Genomic DNA, 23,130 nt, shown 5'->3' with positions numbered 1-23,130 from the left:
CACCTGCGGGTGGAGACAAAACATTTAAATGCATTACAATTAGGCCGAATTGTGTCTTTTCAGGACATAATTTTGCTCTCTTCAAGACACAAAGACACAAGTGTGCAGCCTCTGTAAACTGGCCAGAATCAGTCCATGGTCAGTGGTCTTATCAGGAGAAAGTTACTGAAATCAGTCTTTTGCCCAATCAAAGATGTAGTTATGGCTTGTGGGAAAAGGGTTGGGGGTCAGTTAGTCAGCATCTGGTGGAGCTGCAAATTGTTATAATATCGTTTCTCTCAAGGCCAGTGCTCGTTTAGCTGCCAGAGAAGAAGAAAAGCCTCCTGGATGTTAGAACACAGTTATTCTTTAAGTGCAAGAGTGCATGACTTAACCCTTGCCTAGCATGGCCTCTTGTTTATAATTTGGTATCTTACTGCCACAAAGAGTGTTCTGTCAGACTTATGATCTCTACTATAACATTAATGCTGGCAAGTTGTTGTGTCTAAACTCCTAAAGAGTTTAGACACAACATAATAGGGAGTCATAATGTGGTGTGTCTGACCTCCTGTCCTGACATGCTGGGAACTCACTTTTTAAGTTTTTTCCGAGGTCTTCCCAATAGCGGGTTTAGGATTTTATTTTTGTTTTATACATTTTCTGTAGATTGAATAAATAATGTACCTTTTATACATAAATAAATGTATTATTAGCTTTAAAGTGTAAGTATTAACTTTATGATTCGTAACTCATGTAAAACCTTTGCTAGGCCAGGTGCGGTGGCTCATGCCTGTAATCCCTGCACTTTGGGAGCCCGAAGCAGGTGAATCACCTGAGGTCAGCAGTTCAAGACCAGCCTGGCCAACATGATGAAACCCCATCTCTACTAAAAACACAAAAAATTAGCTGGGCGTGGTGGTGTGTGCCTGTAATCCCAGCTACTCAGGAGGCTGAGGCAGGAGAACCACTTGAACCCAGGAGGTGGAAGTTGCAGTGAGCCGAGATCATGCCACGGCACTCCAGCCTGGGCAACAAGAGCAAAACTCTGTCTCACAAAAAGAAAAGAACAAAAAAACAAAAACAAACAAAAAAAACCTTTGCTAAAGGTAAAACAGCTTTTTGTACTATGTATTATTATATTATGTATTTTATTCATCATAGATACTGCAAGTACAACAAACAGGTGAAGGTGACATTTTTTATGTTTAAAAAGGGTGATCATATCTTCCAAGTTGAAAATTACTGTCTTCATATTCTACCATAAATCCCGGAGAACCTCTGAGAAGATGCTTGTTAGAATGCAATCACAATGCCTGCCGGATCCACAGGCACTGCGGAGGCAGCTCAGCTCCCTGATCCTGTTGCAGGAACTCTAGACAGCCATTTGCCCAACTCTTCCCTTCCCTAATCACAGCCATAACTGATTGGACCAGGAGTAGGCAGCCGACCCAGCCAATCCCGGGCTGATCAATGACCTATGAGGTGGCTTGGAGCATAAAGTTATCAACCAGAGACAAACTGAGCTACTCAGGATTTTTCTATCTATTTGAATTCAGACCTTATACAGCATAAGACCACTAGCAGCAAGAACCAGCACCAATAAATCAAAATAATGAGGGAACAAACCAAAGATTAAATAGAAGCTATGAATTAGAGAAAAGATACAGGTTGAGGAAGCTAATTAGAAGCATAAAGAGAAGCAAACAGAAAGAACTGTGTTTTAGTCCATTTTTACACTGCTGATAAAGACATACTTGAGACTGGGTAATTTATAAAGAAAAAGAAGTTTAACAGACTCACAGTTCCACGTGGCAGGGGAGGCCTCACAATCATGGTAGAAGGTGAAAGGCACGTCTTACATGGCAGCAGGCAAAAAAGAGAATGAGAACCAAGCAAAAGGAGTTTCCCCTTATAAAACCATCAGATCTCATTAATCTTACTCACTATCACAAGAACAGTATGGGTGAAAACCGCCCCCATGATTCAATTATCTCCCACCGGGTCCCTCCCACAACACGTGGGAATCATGGAAGCTACAATTCAAGATGAGATTTGGGTGGGAACACAGCCAAACCATATCAAACTGGATCTGTGAAAACAACAGAGTGATGTCAACCGGGAGGCCCCAGTGCAGTAAAGGCTGATTCTTCACCAGAGCTGCCCATCAGAATCAGCCTGGGAAACTCTTCATGGAAATGCTTGGGCCCCATCCAGATCTACTGAATCAGAATCTCCAGAGTATTCATTCATTCATTTATATTTTTTTATTTTTATTTTTTTATTTTTTTGAGATGGAGTCTGGCTCTGTCACCCAGGCTGGAGTGCAGTGGCGTGATCTCGGCTCACTGCAACTTCCACCTCCCAGGATGAAGTGATTCTCCTGCCTCAGCTTCCTGAGTAGCTGGGATTACAGGCATGTGCCACTACGCTCGGCTAATTATTGTATTTTTAGTAGAGATGGGGTTTCACCCTGTTAGCCAGACTGGTCTGGAACTCCTGACCTCAGGCGATCCTCCCACCTCGGCCTCCCAAAGTGCTGGGATTACAGGCGTAAGTCAACACACCCAGCCGCCAGAGTATTTAGATGTTGAAAGAGCTACAAAAGCCATTCAGACACGTTCTGGTTAAGAGCCCTCAGTCTGTAGAGGCCCCGTCATGGTAAAGGGCCCTCTGTTGGCTTTCAATGGAGTCCCATATCTTCCTAGTTGCCCTGTATACATCCTGATGGTTAACCCCTTTTACCTGGCTAAGTGAATCTCCACTCCTTCTAGCCCAAAGTGTCTAACTAAAACATTCAATAAAAGGAGGACTACAAAAAAATATTATTCTTTAAGGAATCTTTTATTGAAGCTGCTAGAGATAAAAACAACAGTAGAGGAATTTTCAGATAGATCCGCCTTCCAGACAAGTGTGGTTGTTTCAGATTTCTCATCATAAAAGGCTCCTGAGGAGCTGGTTTTCTTTGAAGAGTTATTTATAACCTTTTTTAAGAAAGTGGAAACCCAGAGATTATTTGCCTATAAATAAATTAAAGGTACACGCATTTCTCTTGACTTTTTCTAGATTTATGAGGCTATAATGAGTCCAATGCCTCATGCCACAGAGAAGCCAGCTTGTTCCTTTGCCATGAAATGTTTGTATTTTGTCCGTCAATTCATTGAACTGTTCCTCCTTATTGTCTAGAATTGTAGGAATTGTGCTCAGACACTAGGGAGATCTGGGATGTCAGTGTTTCCTTACGACAAAGTCCTCAGAGCCACATTGCTGTAACTTTTTTTTTTTTTTTTTTGCTGGCTCGTAAATGTTATAACTGCTGTTGATGGTAGAATCTTAGATTCTGAAATAATTTCTTTTCAAAAGTTAATTTTACATTTTGCCATGGTAGCTTCAGTGACTCAGCCATTGTCCTGAAAATGAGATAACAACGTCAGACATCTTTAAATTACGTTAAATAGGCGTTTGTTGAAGCCTCAGTTTATCCAGTTTGGAAATTATCTAATCTATTCCACCTTTTCAACCCTGCTCAATCACTTGCCCCACTCCTGTTTTCTAATTTTGGCTATTGTAATGGTATATGGACAACTATCAGCTGATGGAATGAAAAGACAATTGCATCAATATATTAAGTTACCTGGTCTGTAATTTAATTAATTAATTTTTTTTTTTTTTAAGACAGAGTCTCCCTCTGTTGCCAGGCTAGAGTGCAGCGGCACGATCATGGCTCACTGCAACCTCCGCCTCCCGAGTTCAAGTGATTCTCCTGCCTCAGCCTTCCCAGTAGCTGGGACTACAGGTGTGTGCCGCCACGCCCAGCTAATTTTTGTATTTTTAGCAGAGTCAGGGTTTCACCATGTTGCCAGGACAGTCTCGATCTCTTACATCGTGATCCACACACCTCGGCCTCCCAAAGTGCTAGGATTACAGGCGTGAGCCACCGCACCTGGCCATTAATTATTTATTTCTTTAGAGGCAGAATTTCACTCTGACACCCAGGCTGGCGTGTAGTGGCACTGTCATGGCTCACAGCAGCCTTGAATTCCTAAGTATCCATGAAAGCCTCCCAAGTAGTGGAGACTGTAGTGGGTCACGCCACCACGACCAGTTAATTTTTTAAATATTTTGTAGAGATGGGGTCTTGTTACGGTCTGGAAATCCAGCACTCAAATGATCCTCCTGCCTTGGCCTCCCAAAGCGCTGGGATAAGTGTGAACCACTGTACTCAGCCAGTAACTTATTTTTAAATTGTAACTCCAGGACACTAGGGTATGCTTGGACTTTCTATGACAGGAACTTAAGAAAATTCAAGAATGCAAACGTGTAATGTAACTTTAATCAGTTTTCAATGAACAGTCATTCACTATGAAGATGATAAGCTATAATTATAGATTGTCTTATTTAATCTCAATACACAAAATAGCAATGTTACAGAACTTAAAAATTAAAGTTTCTTTATAATTAGTGGTACTTATCAAATTATTTTATGTAAGCTTTTTTACAGTTCTTTGTAATTCACGATTATTAAGACATACACTTAGAATTGTTTCTTCTGTCCTAAAGGTTCAAAATAATGTCCCAACCTTCCTTTCTAGCCTCAACTGTTGTTACACCACTTTCCTTCTGTCCCTCAAATTACTTGCCTTTCTCTGACTTTGTATGCAGCAGCAACTCTACCCCTAAAGTCCTACCCTATTATTCTATTGCTTTAAAGCCCCAAGAAACATCACTTTATCCATGAAAGCCCCCCAGGTCCCCTCAGGAATGATTCTTTATCTTTGCACCCATATCTCTATATCATTTACCCAAAGCTTCTTTTATACTATTTATTAATAATATATAGTACTAATTGGGGTTTTTTGAGGACTAGAATAGAATTTTGTTTATTCTTATTGTGCTTTGCTTTAGTCCTTCCTAACGCCTAGAACAGTGACTTGAACAAAGTAGATGTTCCATATTTTCATTGCGTGAATAAAGGAATGTTGGTATACAACTGTTGATAATCTCTAATTCCCAGCCAACTGTAGCCAATGGCACTTACTACTGAGATAATTAACTGCAATGCAGCTTATGGCCAAGAAAGAGTATTTTCACTGTGAATATAGCTCAAAAAAATCAAATCTATGATTTTAAATTTTAAGACCATGATCCAGATGTGGATCATGTGTATATGTGAAGTCGATACAAAGAACTAACCATCTTGAATCTAAAGGAAAATACATAAAACTGTATCGTGGATATCAATGGTAGATAGAAATGATACTCTGTCAGTTTTCTTACAATAACTGAACAATCACATGAATATATCTTTTCTGGAAGATGTTCATTAAATGTTAAATCATCAAGGGCTGAAAACTAAACTTCATTTGATGCTCGCCAAGAAGACATTAAACAAATCATGACAGATTAACAATTTCAACTTCTATAGATTTTTTAAGATTCTTTTTGATTACACAAGGTCAGCTGCCTCATAAAATTCTGTTAGATGTCTTTGGGCTTCCTACATTGCTTCCATCTAAAGGTTGCTTCAATTTCTCAGCCTAGACTTTTACAAAGCCTGTAGATTGTTTGTCTTTTGTATTTTCTAAGTGCCTGATAATTAAAATTTCAATTTAATGGTAATGAGAGTCAGAAGTAGAATTATCTATACAAATCAAAATTAAGGTGAAAATCAACCATGAACCGTAATTCTCAAGTCTCTGTCTATACTCCTATGCCTTTACTTAGCCTGGGTTCTAGAAGAAAATCCTCACCTACTTACTACACGTTTCTACTTTAACTACCTCAAGTTTACCATGCCCAGATCAAACTCCCTGAAACTAGCCCTCCTTCTCCATCCAATTTTCCCACCTCTGTTAATTAGTTCATTATTCTCTCAGTCACTGAGGGCATATATGATGGTAGCTTTTGACCATTGCTTCTCATTTACCTTTTCATTTTCTGCCACATAATTGTAAGGATTCATTCTTCAAAAGGTCTCTTATTTCTACAGTGAACCCATGTTGTTCCCATGTAGCCAACATCGTTTCCTTTAGAAAACTACCCTTTTCTTATTTGAAATGAGGTTGTGAAGCACAATAACTCACCCCATCCCCACTGAGAAACCAGCATGTTACCCGTGGCCTGTCAGTTCACGGTGTCTCATCTCCTTGGTAAATGCCATTGGTCAAAGGGGTAGGTTTATATTGCAGTGGAAACAATTATAATTCCTTTATTGGAATTCATAATTAGATATTATAATAAATGCTCCCGCCGGGCGCGATGGCTCACGCCTGTAATCCCAGCACTTCGGGAGGCCGAGGCGGGTGGATCCCGAGGTCAGGAGATCGAGACCATCCTGGCCAACATGGTGAAACCCCGTCCCTACTAACTATACAAAAAATTAGCCAGGCATGGTGGCGGGCGCCTGTAGTTCCAGCTACTAGGGAGGCTGAGGCAGGAGAATGGCGTGAACCCGGGAGGCGGAGCTTGCAGTGAGCCGAGATTTCACCACTGCACTCCAGACTGGGCGACAGAGAGAGACTCCCTCTAAAAAAAAAAAATGCTCCCTCTACTAGAATTGCTAATCTAGAAATAAGTGAATTTGCAACTACTAGCAGCATCTTCCCAGCTATATGCAGGGAGCCTATTTACAGTAGAAAGACATCAAATCAGAGAACGCATGAGAGCCAATATGGAAAGGCAGAGAGTTTTGACAGTTTAGTCCCTGGAGCCAGCCACGCTCAGTCTACGCCATCCCTGGAATTGCCAGTTAGAAGAGTCCAATTTCAAAATGCAGACTCTACAACTTTCTACCTAGGTGAACTTGGACAAGCTACTTAACCTTTCTGTGCCTCACTTACCTCATCTATAAAATGGAAGGTACTATTAGTACCTACCTCACAGGGTTATACAAGAATTGGCATTGTAAATGCTCAATAAATATTAGCAATAACCAGCAAGTGCCAGTGAATGCTAATGTTGTTTGATCTACTTTGAATTGGGGTCCTGTCACAGCAGAAAGAGTACAGATGAGAGGGCTTTGATTTTAAAAACATGCTTGGAGTTCATTCTTCCCCCGCCTTTGCGTTATGGTCACCCCCATGAGATTCCTGGGCAACATTTCAGCTGGCTTGTCTGACCACTTCTTCACTCTCTACAATCCACCTGAATCACTAGTGTGAGGGCCATCTGCACTAAACATCACTGTCATCATGGAATGACCTGGCTCCAATTTCTGTTCAGATTCCTCTTCCTGGTTTCCCAGGTCCCACTTTCATTGTCCAGTGAACCACCTCTCTCCCCAGCATTCTGGTCGGCCTCATATCCTGCCTTTCACGAGATCATGCCTTGCCGATTTGCGTCCTGCCTTTCCTTCAGTCATCACCCTCATCATCCCGTCTTTTTTTCCCTCGAGATAATCAGCTGCAATCATTCCTCGATGCAAGTTCTGCCCCCTCCAGGATATCTCCCCTGGACATTGTGGCTCTCACTGCTTTTATTCTCCTTGGTATTCCAAGTCATTTTAAATTCTGTAACATGCAATCAGAGATTATCCCATATTGTTTCAGATGGGTGTAACCCAACTAGAATGTGAAGTTTTTAGGTTAGATTTTTTGGCCTGTCCCCTAACTCAGCCGTAAGCACACAATCAGCCTCAAAATAAATATTTTGTATAGGGTCCAACCATAACACTAACCATTCCTTTTTTTGTGTGTGTGTGTGTGAGACCAAGTCTCGCTCTGTCACCCAGGCTGGAGTGCCGTGGGGCGATCTCAGCTCACTGCAACCTTCACCTCCTGGGTTCAGGCGATCCTTGTGCCTCAGCCTCCGCAGTAGCGGGTATTACAGATGTGTGCCATCACGCCCAGCTAATTTTTGTATTTTTAGTAGAGTATATTTTTGTATATTTAGTTTCACCATGTTGGCCAGGCTGTCTCGAACTCCCAACCTCAGATCTGCCCACCTCAGCCTCCCAAATTGCTGGAATTATAGGTGTGAGCCACCGTGCCCAGCCCTTCCTATTACTTAAATTTGGTAGTTTTGAGAGAATTTGTTTCAGATTAACATAACTTCTACTGCAGTTACCTAATCTTCATGCAAAAACTCAATTCTGAGAAGCACACAATTACTTAAATGACAAAATAAGGCAAATTTAAGACAGTTACATGTCTTTATTACATAAACATTATAATATTTCTCATAGGAGTTAGTCTTCAGTTTGCTTGTTGCTTTCGCAGAATGTCAAATATCTATAGAAAATGTCTAATTATTTATGAAACAAACATTCCCCTGTCCCTGGCCCCAAAAAAATCTCATTGCCTACAATTCCCAACCAGATTCCTGAGAAAAATAATAGGATTTGTTTATTTTATAGCATCATACATACATTTTCTTTCAAAATATCAAAAAGGACAGACTTCTAAAACATGAATCTCCTTTTGTTTACAAAGTTCTATAAAAATACATTAAGTATGTTCAAATGTTTGTTCTTTCACTTTATATTCCAGTTTACCAGAAACAAAAAATGGCAGTACATAAAGATAATGTAAACCACATTAATCTTGCAGTAATATAATGTCAACATCATCATGAACACCTTGCAGAAGCAGCTCTCCTGGATATGTTACAATCTTCCTTCGTTTTGCAGCTTTGAGAGTTCCTACCAATGCTTCAAAGAGGTTGGCACATTTATCATCTCGGAAGAGGACCCCAAATTTCACGCTTAACTTTCCATCAGCATCTAGTTTGAGAAAATACATTGTTAGCAAATGCAAAGTCTGTTTCATACCCTCAAGTATGGAAGATTTACAAAATCTTTAATAAATTTCTAACTATGGGCTATCCAAGATTACAATTTAACACTTAACAGTCATAAATTCAACATATTATCTTCCCTGATCCAAAAAGTAATGGAATAAATACATGTTATATGCCTCTTAGCCTTAGGATTATCCAAAGACTGAGAACCAACATTTACAAAAGTTGAATACTGCAGATGAATTTCTATTTTTATTTGTTAATTGTTATGTGAGTTTTTGAATCAATAAAGACTACAAATAAAAGAGAAAACCAGGATCAAGAGCAGTGTTTCTCTAAGTGTGTTCTGAACACTCAGAATCCCCAGGGTTGGAGTGGGGGGCTCCTTAAAAGTGCATAATCATCAGCCATTCATCAGGACCACTGAATCTGAATTCCAGGTAGTAGACTCAGAAATCTGTATTTCATATGAGCCCTAGATTATCTTATTTGGAGGCCAGTTTTTAACATAGACATTGAAAGTTAAGATAGACCAAAAGTACATCTGCTGTTAAAAATCAATAACCTGAAAACCTGGAGGCAAGAGTAATCTGGGAGACACCTCCCTATCCTTGGGTGATTCCTTTGACCACTTGACTGAATCCCTGACCTCTTCCTACCCCTCTACTGCAAGTTCTTCCCTTCCAAGGTTATACCCACTGTCAAGAGGATGGCCATCACAGTGAGGGGAGGACCATTCCTTGACCAAAGGTTCTTGAGTTCCCATGCTCCCTGGCTAGAACTTCCGACTGGATGCTTGGCAAACTCCTACTGTGAACGCAGCACTGTGTTAGACACTAGAGGCAGACATAAGTAGAGAATCACTTTCTAGCTTTCAAAGCAATGACTTCGATTCCCATGAGGAAATAAGGACCATACACATAACAAAGCAACAGTACAAAGCAGTATGTGATTGGATGCCAAATGAGGAGCAAAGAAAATACATCCCGGCTGAGTGCAGTGGCTCATGCCTGTAATCCCAGCACTTTGGGAGGCCAAGGTAGGAGGATACCTTGAGCCCAGAAGTTTGACACCAACCTGAGCAACATAGTGAGACCGTGTCTCTCCCAAAAAAAAAAAAAAATAGCTAGGTCTGGTGGAGTGCACCTGTGATCCCAGCTACTCAGGAAGCTGAAGCAGAGGGCTGTTTGAGCCCAGGAGTTCAAGACTGCAGTGAGTCATGATCGTGCTAGTGCACTTCAGCCTGGGCAACAGAGTGAGACCCTGTCTCAATAAAAAAAAGAAGAAAAAAAGAAAATATATTTTACAGTTTGGAGGAGGGCAAGATGTCTTTGGGCAAGAATGGTAAGGAAGACTTCATGGAGGAGGCAGTACCTCTTCTGGACTTTAAAGGAGACAATAACCGGAGCCTTTTTCTTTTTCCTCATCTTCATTGTGATGATATACATGGAGCTTTTTAAAAACCTAACAGTACTCAGTTGAAATCTCTGCCATCTACTAGTCGTTTGGCCTTGGGCAACTTGTTTAAAGCTCCCTAAGCCTTGGCTTCCTCCTGTGTAAAATGGAGACCTGAACATCTTTTTCTCAGTGCTGCCAGGAGACACAGTTCAAAAGCACTCGGCACAGTGCCTGGCACATACTGAGCATCAGCAACCAGGGGCTCTGTTGTGACTGAGACAAATGGGGAGAGTGTGCCAAGCCACAGGCAAGGCTGAAAACGAGTAAGGTGGCTGGGGGAACAGTGACCAGCGTGCGTAGTTTACTCACCTGAAGTAGATCATCTAAGATGAGAAGGAGGACAAAAGATGTTCTAGAGGGAAAACAGGGAATCTGACCATGTTTGGCCTGGAAAGCAAAGATGCACTTCTTTGATTTTTCAAATTCTACCTACATGACACTGTGTGCAACAGGAACCTGTCACTGATTACAGGTAGAAGTGGAGCTGCTGGTAACCTCAGGAAAGTCCTCTAAGCTCTCTGAACTTCAGGTATCCATCAAATGAGGGTAAAAATACCTCTCACAGGGCTGTTGCAAGGATTAACAGACATAATAAAGATAAAGCCTCTTATAGAGTGCCCAGCATATAATAAATTCTCAACTTTGGTTAAAATTTCTAAAGGCACCAAGGACAGAAACCTGGGTGTAATCTTGGAGTTCTCATGGCCCCTCACCCCTCAATCTGATAAACGTTTGGGTGATTCCACCTTCTTTGTGCCTTCTGTGGCTACTGCCTCTCCTGTCCAATGACAGTTAATTCCTTGGTTTAGGCCCTAAGTGTTTCTCACCTGCATCACTGCAAGCTGCTCACTGAGAACTCTGTACCAGCCTCCTTTTCCGCATTTTTGCCCCTCAATACATCCTCCACATGGGTGTGGAAGAAAAAATGTGGAAGAAACTTTATGAGATGCAAAGCTCATTGTTACTCTTCTACTTTAATCCCTCTTTCTTTCTTTTTTCTTTTTTTGAGACAGGGTGTCGATCTGTTGCCCAGGCTGGAGTGCAGTGGTGTGATCACAGCTCACTGCAACCTCGAACTCCTGGACTCAAGAGATCCTCTTGAGCCTTCCAAGCCTCCCATGTAGCTGGGACTACAGGCGTGCACCACCAACCTAATTTATTTTTATTTTTAATAAAGATGAGGTCTCGAACTCCTGGGCTCAAGCAATCCTCCAGCCTTGGCCTCCCAAAGTGCTGGGATTACAGGTGTGAGCCATCTCATCAAGCCTACTTTAACATTTCAATGGCTCCCTACGACCTTCTAAATAAAGGGGAGTCCATGGCCTCACAGAAGAGGCTCTTCATCCTCTGGCCTTGCATCTATCACTTGCCTGGTCTTCTGCCATATCACTGCATGTACCTTCTGATCCAGTCACAATGAACTGCTTGCTGTGCCTAAGGTTATATGACAGATTCTACCTTTGTAACAGTGCCCATGTTCAGTCGTCTGCCCAGAAACCCAGAAACTTCTTCCTAGCTAAATTATTTTTCTTCAGGAATGAATTCAAATGCCACCTTTTCTAGAAGTCCTTCATGATCCCCTCAGTTGAGTGAATAGCTCTTCTTATAAAACTGAGTATGTATCTATCAAAGCACTCACCATCATTTTCAGTATTAATAGCTAACATTTATTGAGTACTTGCTATGATCCAGAACTGTTCCATGCATTTTACAGTCATTGAAATTCACTTAATCTGTATTTCATGGAAGATAAGACACAATTGATTACAAGAAGCATCATTATTTTATAATTAAACTGCCAATTTAACCATAGCATGCCATGTACTATAAGACGCATTTTTATTTTAGAGCTTTTTTTTCTTTTGAGATGAAGTTTCCTTTTTGTTGCCCAGGCTGGAGTGTAATGGTGTGGTCTTGGCTCACTGCAACCTCCGCCTCCCAGGTTCAAGCGATTCTCCTGCCTCAGCTTCCCAAGTAGCTGGGATTACAGGCACCCGCCACCAGGGCCAGCTAATTTTTGTATTTTTAGTAGAGACGGGGTTTCACCATGTTGGCCAAGCTGGTCTCGAACCCCTGACCTCAGGCAATCTGCCTGCCTTGGCCTCCCAAAGTGCTGGGATTACAGGCGCGAGCCACCACACCTGGCCTATTTTAGAGATTTTTTGATGTGAAGAAATGTGTCCTTGAAATAGAGTATTATTGTTTCACAAATAAGGAAAACAAGGCACAGAAAAGTTTAGTAAAGTAGCCAAGGTCACACAGCAAGTATGTAGAGGAGCTGGGATTCATTTCCAGAGAGTCTGACTTTACAGCCCACGTTAATCACTTCCCTCTAGGTACTTCCAGTTTGTCTTTCAGCTACCTAAAGAGGACCTCAAAGATGGAGATGGAATTTTGTTTATTTTTACATCTCCAGCACTTGAGCACAAAGGGGACACTAAAAAAAATTTGTCGAATGAAAGAATTTAAATTTCCAAGTGCTCTCTCCCCATTTAATCTTTTTTCGCTATATGAAAAATGAGACTTTAAGGAATTTGACTTTGAATGAAAAGATAAAACTAAATTCATCAGTTTTCATCTTGAGCTCATACATCATATGTAGACTAAAGCAAAATTACTCCAGATACAACTTAAATAATTAACCATAACTTGTTCAAAGATAACACGTATCTATATATGCTTTCAAACTCAATAAGTCATCTTTTGCCAGGAATGAGAAAGCCAAGGTATCCTGATGAAGCTGCAAAATTAAAAGTATTTCCATGCTTATAGAAGTTATGGTAATTATCTTAAGTCTTCTAATGTGAAAGCTGCTAATTTTGAAGTGGAATTTCAGTTTGCCTTACCAGAATAATGACACTCTTCTAGTAATGTAAAGGTCAGAATTTAAAAACTAATTGAATATGACCAATAAACACTAGGCTGATATGGATAAAGAAAAGAAAATCCTACAAATCTTTGGAAATCTGCCTATAACACCTAATAACTATCCAAACAATAGTAATGCACGGCTGGGGCCAGCAGCTCACGTCTACAATCCCAGCACTTTGGAAGGCTGAGGCGGGTGTATCACATGAGGCCAGGAGTTCGAGACCAGCCTGGCCAACATGGCGAAAAACTGCCTCTAGTAAAAATACAAAAATTAGCTGGGGGTGGTGGCGGATGCCTGTAATCCCAGCTACTCAGGAGGCCAAGGCAGGAGAATTGTTTCAACCCAGGAGACAGAGGTTGCAGTGAGCCAAGATCACACCATTGTACTCCAGCCTGGGCGACAGAGCAAGACTCTATCCCAGAAAAAAAAAAAAGAAAAAAGAAAAAAAGAAAAAGAAAAAAACAATAATAATGCTGCCAAGAGCAAGATGACCTCATTGAGCTCAGGAAAAATCAGGAGTGTGGGAGGAGGAACAGGAGGGACACCACTATGGAAAATAAGACTCATCAGGCCTCCATCAAGTGGGTGTGGTAAAATGGGTGGGAGAAAAACTGCGTTAGGGAAGATTGTTGATTTCTTTGATTAGGAAACTAAATACATTATGGCTGGACGAAGTGGCTCACGTCTGTAATCCCAACACTTTGGGAGACCGAGGCAGGCGGATCACTTGAGGCCAGAAGTTCGAGACCAGCCTGGCCAACATGGCAAAACCCCATCTCTACTAAAAATACAAAATTTAACCAGGCGTGGTGGTGGACACCTGTAATACCGCTAACAGGCAGGCTGAGGCACAAGAATTGCCTGCACTCAGAAGACAAGAGGTTGCAGTGAGCCAAGACGGTGCCACTGCACTCCAGCCCGGGCAACAGAGTGAGACTCTATCTCAAAAAAGAAACTAAATAAATTACATTTTCCAATGTCTTCTTGGTGTTCTCTTCAAACAATACATTCATTCCCATTCCAAAACCAACTCATGGATTTCCCCCTAAACTGACCTGCCCTACACTTCAAAGTCCTACCTGAGATGCAAGACTTCATTGAGTGCCCCCAACTACTACAACTTCCAATAATCCATTTTGAAGGAACCATACTGCATGTCAGCACTTCATAGTTCAGCATACCATTTTTTTTTTTTGGATAATTGCCTCATGAGTTTTTTATTGTTTTTGTTTTTGTTTTGAGACAGGGTCTCACTCTGTCCCCCAGGATGGAGTGCAATGGCTTGAACACGGCTCACTGCAGCCTCGACGTCCTGAACTCATGCAATCCTCCTGCCTCAGCCTCCAGTATAGCTGGGACCACAGTTGCATGCCACTATGCCTGGCTAATTTTTCAATTTTTTTGTAGACATGGGATCCCCCTTCGTTGCCCAGGCTGGTCTTGAATTCCTGGGCTTACGCAATCCTCCCACCTTGGCCTCCTGATGTGCTAGTATTACAGGCCTGAGCCATGGCACCTGGACTATGAGATTTTATCTGTTTTCATCAACTAAGTAGTAAAATCCCTGAGGAAAAGGAATACACTTTATACCACTTGTACTACACAGTTATTAGCATATATAGATACTCAATAAGTATTAACTGATCATATGATTCAACTCAGTTGTTGACTAACTTAGGACTTAGAGTCCATACCAGCTTTAATATGCCTCATTTATCTTTCCTTGGTACATTTCAGTAATGATGACTCGGGTCTGATACAGAAATAGAGTGACTAAGACAAAAAAGAGGGAGTAGTAAGAAGAATAAAGGCCCCCGAAGATATCCATGTCCCAATCCCTAGAATCTGTATGTTACCTTACATGGCAAAAGGGACTTTTCAGATGCAATTCAATTAAGGACCCTACGACAGGGAGGTATCCTAGATTATCTGGGTGAGCCCAGTGTAATCCAAAAAGTCCTTAAAACAGAAGAGGGAGGCAGGCCAGGCATGGTGGCTCACACCTGTAATCCCAGCACTTTGGGAGGCTGAGGCAGGTGGATCACTTGAGGCCAGGAGTTCATGACCAGCCTGGCCAACATGGTGAAACCCCATCTCTTTAATGTTTGTTTGTTTGTTGAGACGAAGTCTCGCCCCATCACCCAGGCTGGAGTGCAGTGGCATAATCTTGGCTCACTGCAACCTCCGCCTCCTAGGTTCAAGTGATTCTCCTGCCTCAGCCTCCCTAGTAGCTGGGATTACAGGCACACGCCAGCACTCCTGGCTAATTTTTTTCTGTACCTTTAGTAGAGACAGGGTTTCACCATGTTGGCCAGGCTGGTCTCGAATTCCTGACCTCATGATCCAATCGCCTCAGCCTCCCAAAGTGCTGGGATTACAGGCATGAGCCACTGCGCCCGGCCGGTGAAACCCCATCTCTAATAAAAATACAAGAAACTAGGCCGGGTGTGGTGGCTCACACCTGTAATCCTAGCATTTTGGGAGGCTGAGGCAGGTGGGTCACCTGAGGTCAGGAGTTCGAGACCAGCCTGGCCAACATGGTGAAATCCCATCTCTACTAAAAATACAAAAATTAGCTGAGCGTGGTGGCAGGTGCCTATAATCCCAGCTACCTGGGAGGCTGAGGCAGGAGAATCGCTTGAACCCGGGAGGTGGAGGTTGCAGTGAGCCGAGACTGCACCACTGCACTCCAGCCTGAGTGACAGGGTAAGATTCCGTCTTGAAAAAAGAAAAAAATTAAAAGTGGAGGATGTCAGTATGATGCAATGTGTGGACTCAATCAGCTCTTGCTCGCTTTGAAGAGAGAGAAAGGGAGTCATGAGCCAAGGCAACCTCTAGAAGCTGGAAAAGGCAAGGAAATTGATTCCCTCCTGGAACCTATAGAAAGGAGTCCCCTGTCAACACCTTAATCTTACTCCAGCAGGACCCTTGTCAAACTCCTGACCTACAGAACTCTTAAGATATTAAATGTGTTGTTTTACATCACTAAATTTGTGGCAATCTGTTACAGCAGGAACAGAAAACCATTGCAGGGGACATTTGATATTAATGGCTTAATGGAATTTTCCAAGTGTGTCCTGTTACTTCAAAGGATTTGTGATTCGGGAACAGATAGTGCTTTAAGAAGAATCAAACTATAATGACACAGATCTTGAGAGCTTGTGAGGTACTTTCTAGAACTGTTTTTCACTTACATGATGTAATTTTAAAACTTAGAATTCTATTATCCTAGTTGTTGCTGAGTGTGTCTATTATTCTTATTATTTTCAAAATGCTCCCCAAATTCTTGCATATCTCATCTGAGATGTACCAAATACCTAAAGCCACAAGTATAATAGTAATTTTCATTACGACTTAGGAAGACACTAACACTACCAATTTTGCATGTCACTATCTTCAAGGAAGCTGCCTAGTTATTGCTGAAGAAAAAGATAATTTTTCTTAAACACTACCTAAAGGATGATTTATTTTAGTTATATTACTTAATATCTGATTATACAAAACTCAAGATTTGGAGAAAATAAAGACAATTTAGTATAATTTAGTATAATTTCAATGTAAATCCCTAGTCATTTAGGAGTTTGTAAAATGATCACATTTTAGATAAGATGATTTAAAAAAAAGAAGTTTGTAAAATGACAGCAGAACAAAGCAGAAAACATGAATTTTAATAGTATGATAAGTAAAAATTTGAACATGATTCAACTACCAAATTTCAATGCAGTCAAATAAAAGAAGCTTGGTAATTTGCTTTCTATTGAAAAATAATGAAATATCTCAACCATTCCCTGCATCAGAATCACAATACCCCAAAAGCCCCGTGTCTCCAGATGTCAATTCCTGGCTAAGGGCAGTTATAACCTGGGGCTGTGGGCAGAGCTGCCACACCTGTGTCCTGAAGCCCTGGGTGACCCCTTCATAGGCTTCTCCAGCATGCCAGTCTCACCTGTTCCAAGGTAAAGCCAGGATAAATACTCTACCTCTGTTAGATACTTACTTTTTGAACCCAAACGATGAATTTCCTCCACTAAGAGGTTAACCTCATGATCCACATTCATTGCTGCCTGGGAGAGAAAAAGGAAGTCTAAATTATCACCATTACATTCCATTAAGCACATCCAAATCCAAGAGCCCTTTGTCTTGTTCAGGTCGCATTTGTCACTATTAATTTACCATGTTCCTTTTCCTAAAAATATTTGTGTGATGCATGTGGCACTGAAGTGTCCCCATTTTCCCTCTACCTTTGTAACCGCCCCCTCAGCTCCCTGCACTCCTATTCTCCACGTCTGTGGGGGAGAATACAGCCATTCTCCTTGCACCCACAATTCACTCTGAGTAGGTCCTCTTCATGGTACCCTGCCAGGCACCAAAAATACAAAAGGTGTGTAGCACAGGATCTGCCCTCGGGGATGTCACATTCTAAAGGCAGATGAGGGCCTGCAATGAAGAGCAATGAGACGAATATTCTTTGAATGGTGGGTCCAAGGCATATGGAAGCACAAAGGAGGAAGCAGCAGGAGGCTTCCTGGAGGTCACTGGGGAGGAGTGGTCCAGCCAGACAGGTGGGGTAGGGCACTCTATACAGGAGGAAGTGCATACACAAAGCAAGGCAACAAAGGAGAAAACGCACAGCACACTTGAGGCAGGCCTAAGCTAGCGGCTGGGCACCCCAGAATAAACTGACAAACACTCCCTGCCCTTTAGGAGCCTGTAGTCTAGTGGGGGAGGCAGATCAATACAACAGCAATTTTAATACCATCCGGTCAATCCAGTGACATACAGGGACGTCATGGCCTTCTCTGGGCAGTGCCCAGTAAATCTGATTGCAATAAATAGCTCGTGCGTGGTGGCGGGCACCTGTAGTCCCAGCTACGCGGGAGGCTGAGGCAGGAGAATGGCGTGAACCCCGGGGGGCGGAGCCTGCAGTGAACCGAGATCGCGCCACTGCACTCTAGCCTGGGTGAAAGAGCGAGACTCCTTCTCAAAAAAAAAAAAAAAAAAAAAATAGCTCGTGGTGAAGATCATTCATCTGCAGATAAGGAGGAGTTCAGAATAAAACAAAAGCTGAGCCTTACCTTGGTTCACTAAGTCCTCCACGAGCTGGATTCTGCACACTGTTCCAGCCTCTTCCACCCCCTTGAACTCTAGGCTGTAGCCACGTGGGACTTTTTAATCTCTCAAATGCCCCCTTGCTCTCTCACCTCCAGCCTTCACACATACTGTGGCTTCAACCCAGACTATAGCTATTCCTCCTTCCAGGAGCTAATTCACACACATCCTGCTCCAGCTTAAATAAAAGCCTTCCCTGAAACCCTGGAGGAGGAGCACCTCCCTCACTGTGTGTTCCCATAGCACCGGGTGCCCCTCTTCATTTCACTCAATTGGAATTACATTTCTGGACTTTCACTTCTACAGGGTAAGCTCCCCTCTGCAGGGATCTGACTATAATGCTCACTGCTCTATCATGTCTGGCACTAAGAGTAGAGGGTTAAGAAATATTGACCTCATGAACTGAAAAGAACACGCAAAGCCTTGAGAGGGATTGGAAGTACACCTGCAGGATGTCAGGAAGTATGAGCAACTGGGTAGAAGATGCATCAGTTCACAGTCTGTTTTCAAATCATAATTTTTTCAAATCATATAAAGGACCAAAAAGGTGGAGTTGTGTGTATGGTTTCCTTTGGGGTGATAATTTGGAAGAAACAACTTTATCCAGATGGATTGTAGCTAATTCTTGCTAGCTGTTAAAAACAAGAGTGACACCTATGACTATATACCACCTGCTTACACGATATTGACTGGGGCACTAGATTTTCTATCTGCTAATTATTAAAAGTGCCACTACCATCTGCTCTGTTGCTTGTGCGAATATTATAATTTAAGAAGCTTAGATTGCAATAAAATGCAAAATGTTCAATTAAATGCATCTTCATAAAAAATATGAAAATTTATAGTGTTCAAATATTGGGGACTTTGTGTTGGTGAAGTAATATCTGTAACATTATATGCAATTCAAGACATAGTTTAAGAGAGATACTAAAAAGCTAAAATATACACAGAGTACACAGCCACTAGGCCTGAACACCATGCCATGAGAATAAAAGTAGGAAAGCCTGGGCGCGGTAGTTCACACCTATAATCCCCAGCACTTTGGGAGGCCAAGGCGGGTGGATCATGAGGTCAGGAGATCGAGACCATCCTGGCTAACACAGTGAAACCCCGTCTCTACTAAAAATACAAAAAAAAATTAGCCGGGCGTGGTGGCAGGCACCTGTAGTCTCAGCTACTAGGGAGGCTGAGGCAGGAGAATGGCGTGAACCCGGGAGGCGGAGCTTGCAGTGAGCCGAGATCAGGCCACTGCACTCCAACCTGGGCGACAGAGCGAGACTCTGTCTCAAAAAAAAAAAAGTAGGAAAAAACTATTAATAGCAGTGTGGTGGGCAACTGTTGTTTTGTCTGCCCAGCACCCATTTCCCATTCTGGCACCAGCAGCCTATGTTTTGTTTGGATAAAGCCTTTCCCTCCTTATGCTAAACTCACGTATCCTGATAGAGTCTTACCCTGGGCTCCAGAAGCAGTTCAGGACCAGAATGATTGGTTTGAGGCATGAGGTAGCTGAGCCCATCCAGAACAATGAGGTTCAGCCCTGTGATTTTGCTAGAACTATTAGTTAGTAAAATGACACTCTCCTTTCACTGGGTTCTAAGATATTAGTTTATAGTCCCTGATGTCAATGGCCACCACATGAAAACAGCTTGCCAGGAATAAAGCTAACACAAAGAAATGTCCAGCCATATAACAATGACTGAGCCTATCTATGACCCTGGACTTTCCAGCTCTGTGAACTAGTATCTTTCCTCTTTTTGCTTGTGTTGGTTTGATTGAGTTCCCATTACTTGCAGTCTAAAGAATCTTGACCCATAAAGTTAGCTTAGAGAAGAACTGCTGCTTTAAAAACAAAACAAAAAAAAACTAAAGCTCTTTTTTATGTACTTATATGAATAGTATTTCTTTGTGTTCCTCTACTGGGTAGGGTGGATAAGTGTAATAGAAAGGCAGATTTGAGAGCCATATAAAAAAGTTCTCTAGCAATTAAAATTGCCCAACAATGAATAAAGTTTGCACCCTGTTCCTAGAAATATTAATGCAGACATAGTAAGGATCTGCGAGGGATGATGAGGAAATTAGCCTGTACTGGACAAAGGGAGAATGAAAATGTCCAGAGAAATTAAGGAACTTTCCAATTCTCTGATTCTCTGATTCCCGACTCCCTGGAAAGATGTTACCTCTTTAACACTCTTCTTCGCTCCTTCCTCCCACCACCAGCAACACACTTCAGACTTAGCTCTCATTGAATAATGAGAATCAAAGAGGAAATTCATCTATTATATATAGTACACATACCTGCATTATATTAAGCAGATGTACGTTCATCCAATTTTAAGCATGAAAGGCAACCAGCGTTTCTTTGTAATTAATTACACATCAGGCTCCTTATCTACGTTAATTCGTGTAGTTCTAAGAACCTTGCAAGGCATTTATTTATCCCCATTTTAAGGATAACGAAACAGGGGTTAACGCCCCACAATTAAATGTTGTTTCTACCACATCGTGGTGGCTCTTCTTTCACCCCTTCCTCTTCCTCTTTTGCCATTATGCAAATACACTAAATATAATAGTGAGTGGTATTTGTATGAAATGTGACATGCTGAGCTCTTACCAAGGCAGAACACTTACAAAGCAAGAAAGGCTCCCTGCCCAGACCACCATAAATAGGAAAATAACAGGTTTAGAAACAATTGCTAGCATACATAATTTGACGTTTTATTTATTTAATATTTAGAAAGGAGAGGGACAAAGGGGGAAAAATACCTATTGTGACACAATCCTTGAAAGACCCATGGCCTTTTATAATAAGGACAGAATCCCAGGACTGCAGTGAGCAAGATGAAGAACAATGAAGGGGGCGGAGGGATGAAGAGAGGTTGATGGGTATAAATACAGTTAGAAGAAATAAGACCTGGTGTTGCATTGATCAGTGGGGTGACCATAGTTCACATTAATGGACTGTACACTTCCAAATGGCTAAAAGCAAATAAGTTGAATGTTCCTAGCATAAAGAAGAGATAAATATTTAAGATGATGGATATCCCAATTACCCTGATTTGGTTATATGAATGTAACACATTCTCACGAGTACCGTGAAACTATGTCTAAGAAAAAAAAAAAAGAACAATGAGGAGAGGTGAGAAGCAGAGCAAGTCTAAGGGGAAGAGCTTAACGGTGAGCGGCTGGACCAGAAGACAGGAAAAGGCTCCAGGGAAGGCGAGGCAGATGCCGGCCAGGCACTCTAATTGTCGTCGCAGAATCGATTTCGGCTTTGTGCGTGGGAAACACAAAGGAAGCGGAAAGTCGGAGGACTAGGCAGAACCTTCCCTCAGGGCATTGTTATTTTTCAAAAGTTTGGAGGCAATGCATGGAGATTTTCTAATATCCAAGGAAATAAAGCCTACTGGAATAGATATGTCTGGAACCAGGAACCAACTTTACACACTCGGGCTGGGCACGTTTTCCCAGCCCTCCTTCGCAATCGCGGACAAGCAGCTGGTGCGGGTCAAAGGATGACTGGGCTCCTTCCTCCCTGGGGCGCGCTCACTCCATATTTGGCCATCCTGCTCCCAGTTTGGGGTTCTGCCTGGTAGAGGTCCCCTAACCCCGTGCCCTGCAGCCCATCATCACACGGTCACCGCCGGCACCAGTGCAGGGCTGGGGAGCGCGGAGCTGGGCCCCCAGTTGCGGGGCGGCACCGCCAGCGCCCGGGAAGGGCCGCGTCCCGGAAGCCTTTGTCTCCGCAGCTCCCGGCCCGGCGCCGCGGGTCCGCCTCCCCTGTGGCCCGGGCGCCCCGAAGCGCCGCGAGAGCGAGCACCCAAACCGGGCGACGAAAACGTACCCTGCCCCGGGCTCCACGAGCCCCTGGTGTCCCCTCACGACTCTGCACCCCGACCTGGGGCGCACAGAGCCGCACCCACCTCCGGCGCTGCAGAGTCCACTGCCCTGAGGCCACCACGTTCCTCTGGGCAGCCTCTCCCCTCGCCCCCAGCCTTTCCCCACCCAGCTCTGCAGAACTGGCTCCTGAACCACCGCCAAGTGCAAAGCCGACACGTCGCACCGCGGTAAAAATCGTTCCATTTCTGCCGGCTTCCCAGTCCGCCCCCGGCCGGCGAAACGTCACGTGAGCCGAGTGCGGAAGTCGGCCCGAGAGGTGGGAACGTGGGCGGCGCGCGCCCCCCGGGACCCCAGCCCGCGAGGTCTCAGCCCAGCCGGTCGCAGCCTCCGCGCGCTCTGGGCCCCCTCCCGGCCCCCTCCTGACCCGACTCTCACCGCAGCCCGCGGTGCCCGGCGGCGCACCACGGACACCCGGTCCATCCCTGCTACCTAAGCCACATCTGCCCGGGCGCTCACGCACCTCTCTGCCCCGTTTTCCTTCCCGCCGGAGAACTGGTGCCGCGTGGGTCCGGACCCGGTTACCTTCTTCAGTGCACTGGGGAGGGCGAAGCCAAGGAAGGAAGTGGCTGAGGCAAAGAGAAAGACGGCTGTGGAGGAGGAGGAGCAGGGTAGGGGGAAAAGTAAGTGTTTCTGCGCTCAAGAAAGGGGCCGCCCACACTCCCAGGGACAAGCCTATGAGGAGGAAACTCAGGGGAGGAGACGTCCAAGAAAGGGGCTGACTCCAGACAGGTGAAGCGCCCTGGGCTCCTAGGAAAACGGGCCTAGAGCCTCGATTACCCCACTTTTCCACCGTGCTACTCAGAGCCAAGGATCCCAGGATCTGCATCTGATCCTGGGCGTCGATTTCCTGCAGGATTTCTCTCCCAACGTAAGAAACAAAGCGCCCCCAAATTGCTGAAGGCTGCTAGAAAGAACGTGGCATTCATGGGTTCCGGATGTCGGGGGCCTCCAGAAAACTACGACTCATGACTTAAAAATGGCTTAATTCGCAAAACGAAATGCAATCTTGAAAGCCAATTTGTCAGACTGCAAAGAAATTTTACTTGGACATAGGTAGTTGTTGACCCTGAGTCAGTATCCGT

General features: G+C 43.4%; 1 protein-coding gene across 2 annotated transcripts; it reads right to left on the bottom strand.

Moving 5' to 3' along the window:
• Nucleotides 1-8,103: 8,103 nt before the first annotated feature.
• On the bottom strand, nucleotides 8,104-22,757 carry ABRACL (ABRA C-terminal like). Of its 2 annotated transcripts, none has more exons than XM_003255794.4 (3): nucleotides 22,509-22,757; nucleotides 17,040-17,106; nucleotides 8,104-8,695 (listed from the first exon to the last, which is right to left on the bottom strand). In XM_003255794.4, the coding sequence occupies exons 2-3, from the start codon at nucleotides 17,098-17,100 to the stop codon at nucleotides 8,511-8,513; spliced, it is 246 nt and encodes an 81-aa protein (XP_003255842.1). In that variant the 5' UTR covers nucleotides 17,101-17,106; nucleotides 22,509-22,757; the 3' UTR covers nucleotides 8,104-8,510. The 2 variants fall into 2 exon arrangements, with proteins under 2 accessions (XP_003255842.1, XP_012361358.1); XM_012505904.2 differs by having other exon boundaries at nucleotides 17,040-17,102; nucleotides 22,509-22,592.
• Between the last annotated feature and the right edge of the window lie 373 nt (nucleotides 22,758-23,130).

Source organism: Nomascus leucogenys, chromosome 3, assembly GCF_006542625.1.
Source record: "Nomascus leucogenys isolate Asia chromosome 3, Asia_NLE_v1, whole genome shotgun sequence".
Taxonomy (NCBI): Eukaryota; Metazoa; Chordata; class Mammalia; order Primates; family Hylobatidae; genus Nomascus; species Nomascus leucogenys.
Note: the sequence above shows the minus strand (reverse complement) of the source record. Positions and strands in the feature narration are given on the sequence as shown.

Coding starts and splice junctions, on each gene's coding strand:
- ABRACL (XM_003255794.4), bottom strand. CDS start 17,100: ATGAATGTGGATCATGAGGTTAACCTCTTAGTGGAGGAAATTCATCGT. Junction 8,696..17,039: donor TCATCGTTTGGGTTCAAAAA/GTAAGTATCTAA, acceptor TTCTCAAACTAG/ATGCTGATGGAAAGTTAAGC.